The sequence below is a fragment of the Alternaria atra genome (assembly GCF_907166805.1).
Source record: "Alternaria atra isolate CS162 genome assembly, contig: 21, whole genome shotgun sequence".
Lineage (NCBI taxonomy): Eukaryota > Fungi > Ascomycota > Dothideomycetes > Pleosporales > Pleosporaceae > Alternaria > Alternaria atra.
The window spans coordinates 1,842,895-1,857,927 of NW_025091319.1; the positions used below are offsets into that span (position 1 = coordinate 1,842,895).

At 50.3% G+C, this 15,033-nt stretch overlaps 5 protein-coding genes across 5 annotated transcripts; 2 read left to right on the forward strand and 3 right to left on the reverse strand.

The window, feature by feature from the left end:
* Window positions 1–151: 151 nt before the first annotated feature.
* ALTATR162_LOCUS1028 (uncharacterized protein) lies at window positions 152–1,700 on the reverse strand (the record flags this gene model as incomplete). Its single annotated transcript, XM_043308623.1, has 5 exons — window positions 152–468; window positions 526–983; window positions 1,065–1,188; window positions 1,304–1,433; window positions 1,533–1,700. The coding sequence occupies 5 exons, from the start codon at window positions 1,698–1,700 to the stop codon at window positions 152–154; spliced, it is 1,197 nt and encodes a 398-aa protein (XP_043164558.1).
* Window positions 1,701–2,648: 948 nt separating this feature from the next.
* ALTATR162_LOCUS1029 (uncharacterized protein) lies at window positions 2,649–4,637 on the reverse strand (the record flags this gene model as incomplete). The annotated part of the gene is made up of 1 exon (XM_043308624.1): window positions 2,649–4,637. One exon carries the CDS (start codon window positions 4,635–4,637, stop codon window positions 2,649–2,651), a length of 1,989 nt encoding a protein of 662 aa, XP_043164559.1.
* A 2,073-nt stretch (window positions 4,638–6,710) lies between these two features.
* On the reverse strand, window positions 6,711–8,185 carry ALTATR162_LOCUS1030 (uncharacterized protein; the record flags this gene model as incomplete). The annotated part of the gene is made up of 3 exons (XM_043308625.1): window positions 6,711–7,328; window positions 7,382–7,999; window positions 8,156–8,185. The coding sequence occupies 3 exons, from the start codon at window positions 8,183–8,185 to the stop codon at window positions 6,711–6,713; spliced, it is 1,266 nt and encodes a 421-aa protein (XP_043164560.1).
* Window positions 8,186–9,700: 1,515 nt separating this feature from the next.
* On the forward strand, window positions 9,701–10,708 carry ALTATR162_LOCUS1031 (uncharacterized protein; the record flags this gene model as incomplete). Its single annotated transcript, XM_043308626.1, has 5 exons — window positions 9,701–9,960; window positions 10,146–10,204; window positions 10,254–10,346; window positions 10,397–10,465; window positions 10,527–10,708. The coding sequence occupies 5 exons, from the start codon at window positions 9,701–9,703 to the stop codon at window positions 10,706–10,708; spliced, it is 663 nt and encodes a 220-aa protein (XP_043164561.1).
* A 1,259-nt stretch (window positions 10,709–11,967) lies between these two features.
* On the forward strand, window positions 11,968–12,833 carry ALTATR162_LOCUS1032 (uncharacterized protein; the record flags this gene model as incomplete). Its single annotated transcript, XM_043308627.1, has 3 exons — window positions 11,968–12,295; window positions 12,351–12,664; window positions 12,717–12,833. 3 exons carry the CDS (start codon window positions 11,968–11,970, stop codon window positions 12,831–12,833), a joined length of 759 nt encoding a protein of 252 aa, XP_043164562.1.
* Between the last annotated feature and the right edge of the window lie 2,200 nt (window positions 12,834–15,033).

Here is a 15,033-nt window from a genome sequence, read left to right on the forward strand (position 1 = left end):
AAAGAGGCGATTGGGAGGTAGACGAGAATGTAGTGGTGGGAGACTTGGAAGGAGGCAAATACGGAGGAAAAATGGGAGAAGTATGTTGTACCGTCTGAGGAGCCATCTCATCATGATTCGGAGATCCAGTAAATAGGGTAAGTTTCTGCTTCTAGGACAGATAGGCTTCGATGACCACGTCCAACGCATTCTCGTGACCCCATATGCCCTCAATTTTCAGTCCAACTGACTCAATTAGCTCACGGAATTGCGATTCGGTACGCTCTTGACCGGAGAGTGATTGCATGACATTGACGTCCATTGCCGTGAATGCCCATGGCGCGTTGCGATCTGGTACGAGAAGCTCTTTAATGAGTAGCTTGGAGTAACCAGGCTTCATAGCAGGAACAATATTGCGGAGGATATGACGGCATTCATCGTCGCTGCTGAAGTCGTGGAGGATGTGCTGAAGCATGTATGCTCTTGCTCCTGTGAAACACAGTCGGTTAGTATCCATGGTGTGGTGGTATGCATTCAGAAACGTACCTTTGATCGGTTGAACCTCGTTCCAATCTCCCACCTGCGCTTCAAATCCATCCTCCTTACACCTATCGACGATATGCTTCAACTCCTGCAAAACAAGCCGACCCTTTACTTCCTTCCCGAGCGCTTTCCTCAACAGACCCAGATCTCCAGCATCCCCACCTCCGATGTCTACAAGCAAGACATCCTCATCCGAATTAGGCCCTCTAAGTACCAACCGCTCTTTGAGTGGATAGTAGCCTTCCTCCCAAAAGAAGGGTTTGCCAGCGTTGTACATCTGAATCATACCGCCGAAACGAGCTCCCATGGCTGCATCTTCGTCAAAGTAAGTGTACAGGGATTTATTAGAGAAGCCATGTGCATGTTGAAATGGACCGTTGTTGATATCAGTAGGATTGCGGTGGGAGATGGAGTCGAGGAATGAGGGGACTTTCCAGCCTACGTTGTAGAAGTCGTCGTACCTGTTCCGGGTAGGGTACGGTATCAGTAGAGGGACTTGTGTCCATTGAGCTCACCTACTTGAATGGACTGAAGGGACTTACATGAATTGAATAGCATCTTTGAACGACTTTTGCCTCAAAGAAGCCGAAAGTCGAGTGCTTGCGTAGGTATCGAGATCGACTTCGCGGATTGTGCCATTCGCAGCTAGGTGACGTAGGAAGCGAGCTGCAAATGAACGATTAGTATCAGCCCATAGTATCACTGTAGCTGCCACCTTCAAACTCTCGTTGATGTTGATTTCGAGGTCTTCTCATCACGTTCGCGATAAAGGCGTACGTACCAACTAACCGCACATCCGCCCCAGCACCCTCAGCAAGCTGAACGCTCGTCTTCCCCTTGTCACCAACATCGCCTAGGGCTTCAAAAACTCCCCATTGTATGGCTAACCGAATAGCAAGATAATGTCCGGGCTAATCGCACTCGTCCTTAGCGCTAATGGCCATATCCGCGAATCAGGTGCAGTACAACCCTGCGAACTTGGAAAGAGTGGCATGACACGTAAGACATACCTCGTTGAACGTTACCCTGAAAATGGCTTCATCTGGTCTTTCCAACTCATTTCTGAGTGCTTCAGCCAATCCGCTTAGTTGGAGGCGCTCGGCATTACTGAGTTGTGAGCGAAGATCCGGGGCAGCGTTTAGTAGCGCTTTGAGTTGGGAGATGGCATCGGACTCCATGCTACGCGGAAGGTGAGTATTCAAGATGCTGTCGATGGTTATTGATGCCTGCCTCTTTATAAGATTGAAAATAATGGAAGGCGTATATATATGAAGTAAGTATAGTACAGAATCTCGGCAAATAGAAAGCAGCCAAGAAGGCGTATTGCGCCTGCCGTTCAAGGTCAAGCGTGGGAGTGTCCTAAAAGTGGGGTGCATGGACTGGATTAGACGTGCCATGAACATACATACGAAGTTATGACTAGATGGAAACCGTGCTAACATTGCTAAAGTTTGATGATGTGACGCAATCTGGACTCAAGTCTAGCACTCCACCTACACCTGCATGCTCTTGTTCAAAACCTCATTTTTTCCTTTCTTCTTTTCTACGCTGGCCATATATGTCTTAATTGCCCGCAACAATGTGCCACAGCAACGAGTATTGAGCCTTTGGGAGGAAGGGACCGTCGTTGGAAGCCTCACGTGAGCGAGCGACTGAAGAGACGAGCTAGCCACATCGCTTCACGAGTTTTGATCAGGCTAGGTTCAGGTAAGCAAAGAGTAAGAAAGGAAGAAAGGACTAGTATACGTTGCGAGTGATATGTAGTGAACGAACTGATACGATAGCGAGAGAAGGGAGCCGTAGTTCTAGAAGATCGAACCAACTTCCTACGTACGCAATCATCTCTTCTCGACTGATTTACAACCTCTGCTTTGACGAGAAGTACGATGAGCACTCTAAGAAGGTACGATGAAACGGAGCCAACACATCTACGTTCCATGTCTTATGCGATAAACATATACATTACAACAAAAAGGGTATATACAACCATTTCCACCGCTTACAGCCTTCTTGTCAGCTCAAAACTATACAAAAAGCTCTCATCTCAACCCCATAACACGAACACATAGACACCAAAATACCATCCTTTTACCCGCATCTACCCATCTCAACCCGCACTCCTCCTCTTACTGATAAAACCTCCACTTGACCTCCTTACACGCCCATTCCTTGGTAACCCCGTTAATCCTGTCAACCAACCATCCACTCGTCCACTTATCGTCCCCAACTTTGCCACCTAACCTAACCACCTTACTTAGATGACACTCACCGTCCCCATTCGACGTGTACCGCCATTGTAGACAGTCCTCGACTTGTTGGCAGACTGCCTGGCAGCGCTCAGAGCTATCCGCTGCGTCTGGGTGTTTTTCCGCGAGCTTGTCCCAATTGGGTGGTTCAGGTTTCTTGTCCTCTTTCTTGTCGCCGCCTTTCTTGTCTGCACGTTTGGACTTGCTGGATGTGGGACTGGGACCGGATTCTTGGTAGATTCGAGAGTCGGGTGGTGGTGTGTTGTCGACCTTGATCTTCTCGGGTTCCTTCTTCTCTTCTTGCTGAGTTTTGCCGTCTTGCTTGGGCTTTTCTCCTGGTTGTTTCTTTGCCTCTTCTTGAGGTTTGACTTGTTCCTTGGGCTTTTCCTCTGGTTCGCCTAAATCGTGCTCTTCTCCCTCCTTTTTCTTCTTCTCGGCATCATCTTTCATCTGTTCCTGCTGTCCCTCTGGCGCAACAATCTTCGTGTCCTGGCTCAAGTTGTCCCAGCCCACTTTTTGCGCTTCGATGTGTGGTTCCACCGAGTCGTGGTAGGCGTCGCGGTACAGGTATGGCTTCTTCCAGCCGTTCGCGCTGGTCCACTTCTTCTCGATATCCCATTGCCTAGTAAGCTGGTCGCCAGCAATGTGATGCCATGACACCGCAGGAGCACACCAGTGCTTCCTGGTGTAGTCAAGTGTACTTGGCTGCTCGCTCTGAAGGAGTGGCCAAGCAGCGTAGAATTCCACGTGTGCGTCTCCAAGAGCTTTCGCCAGCATCAGGTCACCGCAGCATTCTGTGGCGGTGTTCTTTTCCCACTTGGTCTGGTAAAGCTCGTCGTAAGATTTGGAGTATCGTCGTAGAGCGCCCTGAGACAACATGATGCCTGCTCCGCGTTGCGCTACTTGTGTGCCCGCAATGAAGTAAGGAGCTCCGCTGTAATAAGGTATCCGGTAATCCAGCCTATTAAACCATTGCAACACGTTCGTCCAGCTCAAGCTCGTGTCAGCTTCGAGGAAGACGAAGAACTTGGCGCTGGGGTTCATGTGGTATGCTTTGTACACCATAGGTAAGAACTTCCACTTATCCAGGTCCTCCGTCTTCTTTGCATCCGGCTTATGCTCCGCGTCAGCATGCATAAGCTGATATTCCTGGAATTCTTTGTTCTTGAATTTGATCTCATGGCTGATAGAGTCGAGCGCATCATGTACTTTGTGCCCTTGGAACTCGCCAGCATGGTCGCTGAAAATGACGAAGGTGGGGACGCAGGAGAGAAGGTTGCTGAGATGGCCGTTGAGCTTGTCGATTTCTGCCTTGGACGTCTTGAGTACGACCATGATGTCTTTCGCTCCGTCGGCGTCGCTGCAGAACTTCTCGACTACTTGCGTTTCGACAGCGGCTTCGGCGGCCTTCGTAGTCGCAACGTCCGGCTTGGTCTCGGTGGCTAGTGTTGTAGGCGCCCCAATTGCGCTTGCGTTGGCCTTGTCCGCAGACTTATCACCGCCCTTCAACTTTTCCTTGTCCTCCCATCTTCCGTCATCCTTCTCGTAATCCGCAATGCCCGTCTCGGTAGGCGCAGGTGGTTTCGCTTGTCCCTTTCCACCTTGTGCTCCCTTGTCGTCCCATCTATGATCATCTGACTCGGTGGGTCGATCTCCATGTGCTATCGGCGTTGGTGTTGTCGCGTGCGGTGTCTCGATGACTGGTGGCGGTATTATCGGGTCGGTATGCACATTCTTGTGGTCATAGTGATCGATAGCGGGTATGGACGGCTGGGGAGTCTGGTGTGGTAGGCCAAAAGTCCAGAAGAAAGTTATGAGCGAAAAGGAGACGACGATGATGGCGAGGCGTGAGGGGGTGATGAGCGGCATCGCGGCGACGGGGCTTTGACTGCCAAACTGGCAACTTGGAGATTGGTCGAGATTTGGTCAGGGCATCGAAATAGACAATAGCATCAAGATAAAAATAATCGGGTCATGGTGGTCGGAATTGTCCAAGTCGCAAATGCCCCTCTGAGCGATGATCCCAGGAACGATGGATAGATGAGGCGGTGGCTCTTTCGCCCCTTGGCTGTGGCGCTCGGTCTAGCAGGCGCGCCGCAATCTGCGCTACCCGGACGCTTGACCGGCGCAACTCCATTTTAGACCTTCGGTGCTGTCGCAGGTGGTTGCTTTTGAAAGAAACAAGAGAAGGAGATTTCAAGTTGTGTGCATTGTGACATGCAGGGGCATTTGACAGGTGCTCAAACACGTGGTCGGGGATCGTGTAGCCCTCCATATCTACCCACACAACACGGATAACTAGTTATTGGGTATGCCTTTATCAGATCACTTCAGGGTCGCGATACGATTATGAGATTCCACCGAACAACCCAGATAATCTACGGAGGTTAAGAAGTGTTGTTCTATCCGAGCCTACAAATCTTGTGCTGTTTTCAGCTTCTCACTACCTAGGTACAGCTCTCAATTTCCCTCCCACCGGAGTTTCTCCGCCATCCACAGCCCCATCACCCAACACGCAATCACCAAATCGCGTTTTTTCCCGTCTCTCTCAGTTTCATCCGTCATCTCCAAAACATATCCCATTCTATCTATGCCAGCTCCTTTTCCTACAAACGATTGATTCGCATTCCACGCACCCATTTCCTCCCTCTCTTCCCGCGCAACAACCATGCCCCCAGCGTCCTCCCACACACCTTTCTTAACACCATATAGAAGATGTTTCTCCGGCTCACACTCTCCTCTGTAATCGCAATTGTGGTGTTGAGCCTTACATCTAGTAACATGCCAGAAACGCGTCCACTGACCGCCCCATAGTGACTTTCCAGAAGTCATCTGGATGCTACCAGGAAGTGCCCCGGCTTTTTGACCGCGCATTTCAAAGAGATCTATACTGTAAACCGTTTGCTCCTCGTTGTAACGTATTTGCCGATCGCGCGGTGCGTGGATAGCTGGCATTGAAAGGGATCGAGTCTCTCGTGGAAGGACTGCACGAATATCCAACTTGGATACAGATCTGTTTAGATCCAACTCTTGCTGCAGCTGGTATCGTGGGATATTGCGCGTCCTGGTGGCGTATATAAAGGGCGCCTCCAGCCTGAACGTCTGTGCTGGAACTTCCATCGGCCAAAGCTGAAATATTGTCCCCTTTGTTTCTTGCGACTCCTGACCTATCAAACGCTCCTCATGTTCATACTTCGGGAATGTATGCGCTGATATCAGTGGGCGGCGAGCCGGTACGTTGGCGTTTGAGTGCTGTGTCTTTGATGTCGAGGACGGGCTGCTGCTTTGACGGCTTGATCCCGACCACATACTAGATGGAGATGTCGCTCCTTCAGACGGAGCCTCTTCACTAGTTGCGCTTGCTTTGGTGAGGGTGTCGAACGGGTTTTGTTCCTCCGCATACTTCTTGGATGTGAATGAAAGGTCGACAAGTGAAATCTGGTCGTCTTCGACCGATTGTGTAAATCCAAGCGGGCGACTGAACATTTTAGCAACCCTATGAGTCAAGTGGAAAGAACGGTATATTTTCAGAGTGCATGACTACAAATATATCTATATCTACTCGCAAGGAAGCCGCGCGCCTCCCGCGTTCCGGATGCATCAGCCACCACGAGCCATCTGAGTCAGTCACTATCGGTTCTAGCGCATATCACAATCTGACCGTTAAGCAATAGGTGGATGCGGAATCATGCGGAAGCATAGCAAGTGATTGGGCTGGACGGGCTGTAGTGCGCGGATGTGGGGCGGATCGGGTTCTCAGTAAGCACCTGAATAAGCGCAGACCACGGGTTGGGTATGCGCGATTAACTGTCTACGTGTAACATCTTGCTGAAGCAACCTATCCCCTTCGGTAACTAACGCAGACATTAGCGATTGGAAGCCGTGACATGTACCACCTGTTGTCCACCATAGGCCTCTTCTTTCTGTCTTCAACAGAATCGCTCACAGGATCGGAGCAAAGAAGTTGAACTTGCCAAAGGGATCGTACTCCTTCTTCAACCCCCTCAACTTCTCCAACCTCCACTCTTCATACCCATACAATTCCTCTGTCGTCTCATCACCCCTCGCATAGTTAATATAAGCCTCATAAGCCTTTCCCGTCCCTTCAATCAACATATCACGTATCTGACCCGCGAAATCCCATGCTGCCGCATCCAGACTAACATTCTTCTCATATGTCATAAATGGTGAGAACAGTAGTTGGCCATCTCGGTCGGGGTAGGCGGTGCTATCGCTAGGTATCTGGCCGACGCGATTGGTAGAGTAACTTTCGAGCAGGACGGCAGAGCTGCGGAACTCCGAGGGAAAGGTCTTCATGATGTTGATGACTTTGCGGAGGGAAGTTTTGTCGTATGTGTCGGCTGATACGGGGACTAGGGAGCGCGTGTAGCCTTTTGTGCAAGAGGGGCCGTTGCGGTCGGCACCTGTGTATTTGCTTACGCCGGCAAGGTCGGTTACGCCCGAGTCGGTGGCCATGGGTGAGAGGGCGACGAGGGGATCGGTGTATTGGGTTGGGATGGTGGCAGCGCCTTGGTAGATTACCCAAATTATCACGATAGGCTGGTCGGGTTAGTGATTGTGAGGGATGAGTAGAGCAGGGGATGTAGACTCACATTTATGGGGTCCACCTTGGGGTCGAAGGAGAACACAATATAGTGTTCCAAGCTTACTGGTCTGTTAGCACTCGTTATCCAGGTGTTCGCAACTGCTACAACATCCTCCATCTTATCATGCGTGTAGAAGTAGCCAATGACGGCCCACTGATCCACATCTGGCTTCTTGTCATAGATTTTGATCTCGGCCTGAGTAACGATGCCAAAGTTGTGGCCAGCGCCGCGTATCGCCCAGAACAGATCGGTACTGCTCTCGTTCACAGTGATGGCAGTGCCGTTAGCGAGAACCACGCGTGCAGAAACGAGTTGATCGGATGCCAGGCCATAACGACCTTGGTTCCAGCCGTGGCCGCCACCGAGGATAGGGGAGATGTACCCGACACAAGCACAGGCTGTTGTCATGGTTTGCTTGTCGTGGGCCCATAAGAAGTCAGTGACATCGCCATTGAGAATGCCGCCTTGGAGTAGAGCTGTGTCGCCATCATCGACGATGAAGATATCGCTCATGCCCCTCATGAAGATACCAACTGCGTTCGTGATATTGTCAAGGTAAGTCGTCGTCGCATGGGCGCCTGAGATTGCGTGGAAAGGCTTGTTGTTGGCATTGGCGTATAGGATCTGGCTTCTGGTTAGCTAGGTCAACAGTGTATCTGAGTAGACGTTTACTAACAGCTTCTTGCACATCTTCCTCTGTCGCAACCTTTACGATCATACTAAATGTGGGCGTACGAAGTTAGCGCATGTCTCACATGCAGCTCGTACAGGGACACTTACTCGTAGTGCGGAGTCTGCCCGGCGCCCCATCGTATAGTGGCATTGGCGAATTCCTCCGAGCCTGGATAGTAGACTTCCGCGAGCTCACTTAGTGAAGACTCAAACAACTCAAGAGCCTCACTGGATGAATTGTAGGAAGGCCGTGCGGCAACTAAGCAAGTCGTTATGCTGCTCACTGCACAGATAACGTTGCGTAGCATCTCGAGAAGTGATTCGAGTGGGTAGCAGACACAGTTGTGGAAATTATTTCGTAAAGTTCTGGTTTTATATCACCTTCCAACTGACGACGGATTGCAAGTGAAGGTTCGTAGGTTGCACGCCTAACCAACTTGCCTATAGTGGTAATTGAAGGGCCGCCCTTGGTGTTTCCCGACTCCAACACAACGGAACAAAGGAAATGTGCTTCGCTAGGGTTTCTCATCCCAACAGCATGGATTAGGCCTAGATATTAAGAAAGGCTATGTTCGATGGGGTAATGGTGGGATCCATCTTTCATCCCACACAGGTACGGTGGTATAATGATTGGTAGTTGACCACGATCTTCGGAGCAATGTTCCCTTACTGACAAAGAACCTGGGAAGTCATGCAGGTGGCCAATGTTAAAGTTGACTGAGTTTACCAACGCATGGTCGTCCTGTCTGTAGCGGGACTACGATCTGGCCAGTCGAGAGAATGGATGATCTGTTACTCATAGACCGCTATCCAAAGGAACGATAGATCTTTACACTTATATAAGACAGCCAAGAGCCAGTGTATATATGGATACGTAGACCCTGGATGCTGCCAATCAGGTGGCACGTAGAGTTGTGCCGCGTCTCCGGCATCCTGTTGTAGGCTCTAGTGACGCGCCGCGAATGAGCGAGGGCTAATGGAATGGTCTCAAAACCAGCTAGAGAGCTCGATATTTCACACAGGTGTATGCATTTGGAGTCGAAGGGAGTTATCAATGAGGGTTGACAAGAATCGACAGATGTTGAAGAGCAGGTGAAGCTGCCCTGGTTGGCCGCTAGCGAGTTGGACAACTTTCCCTCCGTCGACCCTACTTTCCCGCCATTGCGGCGCGGCGTCTCTTCCGCGCCAGCCAACGCCAACACCACTAGTAACATGCGTTCCCTCTCCGTTGTCGCCGTTTCTCATAATCGAGGGTCACGGCCTACGCTGAGATACTAGCGGCCTGATCGAAATATCCAACTCATCGTGAAACTCTTTCGATTAACTACCGCTCAGTCAACCGCACCATGACAGCGCCGTAGCGCATAAGACATCCATGGATAGTTGTTAAAATCAGTCTTATTATTCAAGAGCGTCGATGAACATTGCAAAACAATCGTCGAGTGACAGGATGACCGCATAAACAGGACGCACCAAGGGCTACGTGGCAAACGCCCCTCAGCCGGAGGGGCGCGTGCATGGAAGGGCAACGCAGCCAAATGTAGCCTCAGCTCAGATAGTATATATTCAGTTTCTATCCACAATCCTACATTCTCGGATCCACACCTCTGCAATTTTCTTCCTCTCAAGACCAAGACTCAACCGTACTCCAGTATGGCATCGAACTCATACTTTGACGAATATCTAGTCAGTCGAGACACTCAACCGCCCAGCTTATATGCTGCCACTTTCGTCAACGGTTCATCGCATCTCGACTTCCATTCCGAACATGCGAATATCGACCACTGTTTTCTGGCATCCTGGGAGGGACAAGACTGGACAGTCGATCATGACACGATGACCGAAGGAACCGCAGCTGCGGCTTCGTCACTTCTGCCCCCAAACGCGTTCGGGAATGATCAAAGTTCTACGTCGTAGGTTATTTTGAATGCCGTTTTTGATGAACTACGGACCAACGCAAATGGATGGGGGCATGTCTCTACGACTCTTTCCTGTTCTGATATCTTTTGTAACTTTCCTTCGTCTTTCATATGTTTCCTGCCTCAAGGGCTCCCCCATGTGAGATCTTCAACGTTGTAATATGTACTGATATAAGCAGCTGTAAAGCCGAAGCCAGGTTTGAATTTCTTATGTTTCCCAAGCTAAGTGCTGTTTTCTGTAAGTGTTCCTGCACGAACTGCATGTGAGACATACACTGACTTCGTAGATTTACATCCAGTCTCATTCGTGATCGAACCTGTGTTGCGCCTAGCATGTATTCATTGCTTAGAAGCACAAGTCACGATTATGCCCCCATTAGGTTATAAAGGTCATGTATCCCGTGGCATCACACTGCTGCTCACGACGAAGACCTCCTTGCAGAGTCTGTAGTATGGCCAGGCACCGCCGTAATAGATGGCGATGTATATTCTGATGACAGTAAGTGTCCCTGTACGAATTGCATGTAAGACATATACTGACTTCGTACACCCACATACAGACAGTACGTTGATGCCTGGTAATGCAAATGTTCAGCAAGCCCTCCAGCCCATTGACCCTCCGGAAATGGAAGGTATGTCACAGGATGATAATCACCTCATGAGTAGCCAGATTCAGGATATAGGTATCGTAGATAGACGAGTTGCTTTCGGAGAGCTTTTGAGCACGGGCAGTGCTCACTAGACATGCCACAGGAGTTTTATTCGACAGCAGATACCGTTCCTCCAGGACCAGTGCTTGGAGGACAACTTCCGGATCTTCCCGATCATGCAGTGCAGCATTCTTACTCGGCAGATACCGACATAATCGCCAATATTCCCTTCCGCGTCGAGACCAAAAGGGTCTACGTCTGCACACACGGCGGTTGCAACAAGAAATACTTACGCATGCCGGACCTTCGGCGCCATCACCGAGAATATCATCTGGAGGACCGCCGGTTCAAATGTCGCGCCCTAGGCTGCGAACGTGCTATTCGTGACTTTCCGAGGAGAGATAAGAGAGATGTGCATGAGAAGAAGATGCACATTGACATCGGAGATGGTATTCTGTTGTGATGGAGATGATGAAAGGGATATGCTAAAGAGATTAGTCATCTAGAACTCTTGGATAGTGCTATTAATGGGAGGATAACGTTTACGATCTCACCTTTTACGATTCCTGCTAATTTCACGATGTGGCGCGCTACGTGGGTATTATACGCGAGGAACTTTGGTGGCTTTTTGGACGTTGGCGATCATGTCTTGTATGGCTTTCTGGTTGGGATTCCTTTGTCTAAGCGATCCTTTACATGTCTAATCGAAGACTTACTCTGGCATTTGTGAACCAATGCGTGCTAATCAGCTGGCCATGTTACCTGGTTCCTGCCAGCTCAACTGCTTTTTCCAGGCATGCAATCGCCCATTCGGTCTACCTGCGTATGGACCCATGTCCGGGTCCCGGCTTTCCGGTCAAACCTATGACTCGAGCTACCTTTCGACTCCAACCGATGTCAGCGCATCATGATCTCACGGCCCCAACCTTCATCGAAATAATTGAGATCTGCTTGCGAACTACACCGTATCGGACCATGCTCCAGTAGTTGTTAAATTAACTTTCGGCAATGCGAACTTCCCCGGTATTACTGCGGAGCTACCCTCGTGGTCCGAAGTCAGGCCTAGACGGGCCGCTAACACCTTACTGCTTGTGGAAACACCTACAGCAAACACAGTATGAACTTGCCCCTACGAAGTAGCATCCTTGCTGACGAGCACAAGGTTCAGGGACCTAAGACAAAACTTTCGTGGCACAGTCCAGGTGTGCTCCTGTTCGCACATACTCCTTATGTTGACCGCTGTGCTACCCTACTTCCTACCCTGTTCATTTGGTCTTGTTTACCTTTCTGGATTCATCCCTTTTGGCCACGTTCGCGGAACCGAAATAACAAAAGATCGCAAACGGAAAACATGTCAAGGATTGCTTGCGCCTGGGCGGAGTTAGGCGAGGACGCTGCAGACGCCAATCAGTGGTACGAGGGTACGCATATACCCGCTGCTCTCGCAAAGATCAAATCCACAGCCCGACATGCAGAGCAAGTGGAAGACAATGCGTTCAAAGAGATCGCTGGGATCGATGGCAGACTCATGACCATCTACGAGCTACCCAAACAACCAAGTGCGCCAGAGTTGGATACGCAGATATCCCCAGCATTGGACAAACTTCCAAAAGAGGCGCGGATAGAGACGCGGTTTTACAAAGAGTATGCCAACTGGTATGGAGAAGAATGGCGTGGCGGTATGTTTCCCTCGGGACACAAGGGTACACCATGGAAGCTTACACCCTGTACCAGATCCCCGCGATATCCAAATGTGGATCGTAGTTCTATGGCAGCCCGCCCCAGAAGTTCACGACGAATTCGTCCAGTGGTTTAGAGATGAGTTTGCCCCCGGCATGGTCGAGAGTCCTGAACTACTTCGCGCACGCATCTTCAAGCTCGAGCACGCATCCAAGATCCAAGACCAGAAGCACGAACAAGTGGATAAAGCATCAGTGCACCAATACATGACGTTCTGGGAGTTTGGCAGCGAGGAACTGCCATGGGAGATCTTAATATACCTAGGGTCCTCAGAAAGGTGGAGATACTACGTTGAGGGCGGACATCTGGTATGTTGCGGAATTCCAGGGCGTAAGAATCGAAGAACTAACAAGACTGTAGAAGTGGCAAGTAGGACAATTTCTGGTAAATAACATATATCCTGACATCGAGGACGCGGACTCTCCTGCCGTCATGGGGGCAAAGATCATTGTAACCCCGGTCGCACAGGAGTCATGAACGCTGTCGACGCTGAAGCTGAGCTGATGCTACGTAGGAATATCAGGATCTGGACGACGACATCAGTCAGCATAGCGGAAGTCATCGATTAGACGGACGATTAGACGGAGAGAGTGAGGCGACACCATGACGAACAACGGATATAACGGGCTGGATCGAGGACCTGGAATAAATTGGATTGGCTATCATGTTGCCATCGGTACAAGGCGTTTGAATAATACCCCCATTTCTGTTTTCCATGCAAGGTTCCCATTTCAGCATGTATGCCGCTTGCTGAGCTGGTACACACATCATGTCAGGCCCTTGCTTTACTCTTGGCTCAATTAGTCCTTTTCTGGCGTATAGGGAGGGGTACGAGGAATGGCCGTTGATAAGAAGCGATAGATGGTACACTAGCCTGAGCATAGACTAATCCAGACATACCGGAAGGGGCCTGTCGCAAGGGCTGTTTTAGGGGGAATTGTGTCACTTTGGGTCGTGTCGTGTCATGCAGTGCACTAACCGAAGAATCGAGAATTGGCGGACGATTTCGACTACTATGGTGTAGAGCCGACGCGCTTCCGAGTGAGTTCATCTTCGATATCCAAGTCGACGTCACCGTGCGTGAAGGGCTTACGAGAACCTGTGCTCGTGATTCCAAAGGGTCCTCCGTTTCGCTGACACCGGATGGAACATGTTCGAGACCTAATGCATATGGCTTACGAGAAGCGCTACATGCTTCTGTCTTTTGCTCGGTCTCGCCTAGCGGATCATCGCGTACAAGCTGGGATGCGAACTCATGCACGTCTGGCACAATGCGATCGTCCATGCGACCCACTCGTAGCTTCCTCCACATGTTAATTTTAGAGCCTGTGCCGAAGACCAGATCGGATGACTCTTGTAGCGTCAACCCTGGTTGCACAAACGGGCTCCCAGGCGCCTCTGAAACGACAGATCCATCCCGCTCTCCATTGACTTGATCATTTTTGACTACCCCCGATGTATCATCGACGAGTTCGATGGTACTATCGACAGCAGTTTCCCGAAGTTGTCTCGAAGGATCTGTTAGTGCTGAATCCAGGCTCAGCTGACCTCGTTGATGTTGCGGAATTGGAAGTGCGCCCGAGCAATACGTTTCCAGCTTCTTGTATGGGTCTTGCTCGCGACGTTCGGTCACTGAATCGACCAGCCTTTCGTCGTTTCAAAGCCCGGCTTGGAGATCGACGGCACTTCACAACGCTCACTCCTCTGTGCGAATCACTATGCGACCTGCGACGTAGATGCTTTCGACTGCTGACAGGTTCACGCACGCCGAACTCTTTGTTCGGGCTTGAGCTTAAGCTTAAGCGCTTAGCTTGGGACGGCGCCGTGTTATCGCTCTTAGAACGCCTGTCAGAACCTTCATCGGTTAGTGGGTAAGGTTCGACATCTAGCCTCTCGAACTCCACTTTGCTTTTTATCACTTTGTATGGCGTTGGCGGGGTTCGGCCCTTCTTCTGCCTCATACTGCGGCCCATGTTGTAGTTCCTACTGTACTCGATGCCCGTGAAACTTTGTGGCTCGTCTTCGTCGAGATTGGCACCTTCCACATTAGTGTATAGCCTGACTCTGTGCCCGTCGCAGTTTCTACGTTCGTCGCTGATCCGATAAACACACATCGGTCCCTTTCTTCCACTTTCGTATCTCTTGCGTGCGCATGCGTATCGTAGGGTAGAGTTTTCGGCGTCTTCGTCAGTCGCGTTCTGTAGCGAGAGCATAGACCGGATGGCTCCTCGTGCTCCATGCCTTGCGATCGCGTCAATGATCATGGCCATAACGTATGATTGTAAAGTGCGGTAGCGATGGAAACGATGGCAAGATGCTCATGGTGAACACGGCCTTGGACACATTGTGTCACTACTACCAAGCCAACGTTTAGGTCGTAACTGCTGTTGAGACTCCAGCAAGGAAGCCTCGAAGAGAGCTGTATAAGCAGGCGCGCTGCAGACCATATGTAGCTACCGTATCAGGTATATTGAGCAGGTTTCAATGGTTCACTGTATCACCTTGCCTGAATTCTCATTACTGCTCTCATCTGTGTACGTCAAGGCACTGATGCAGCCTTGAGCTTTCCCACAACGGTGGTTTCAAAACAACTGTTAGATACTGCGTTGTTTCCAGTCGTGAGGTCATCTTGTTTGGCATCCAAAGGTCCGTAGAATCGCAGGTGTGTGCTGCTAGA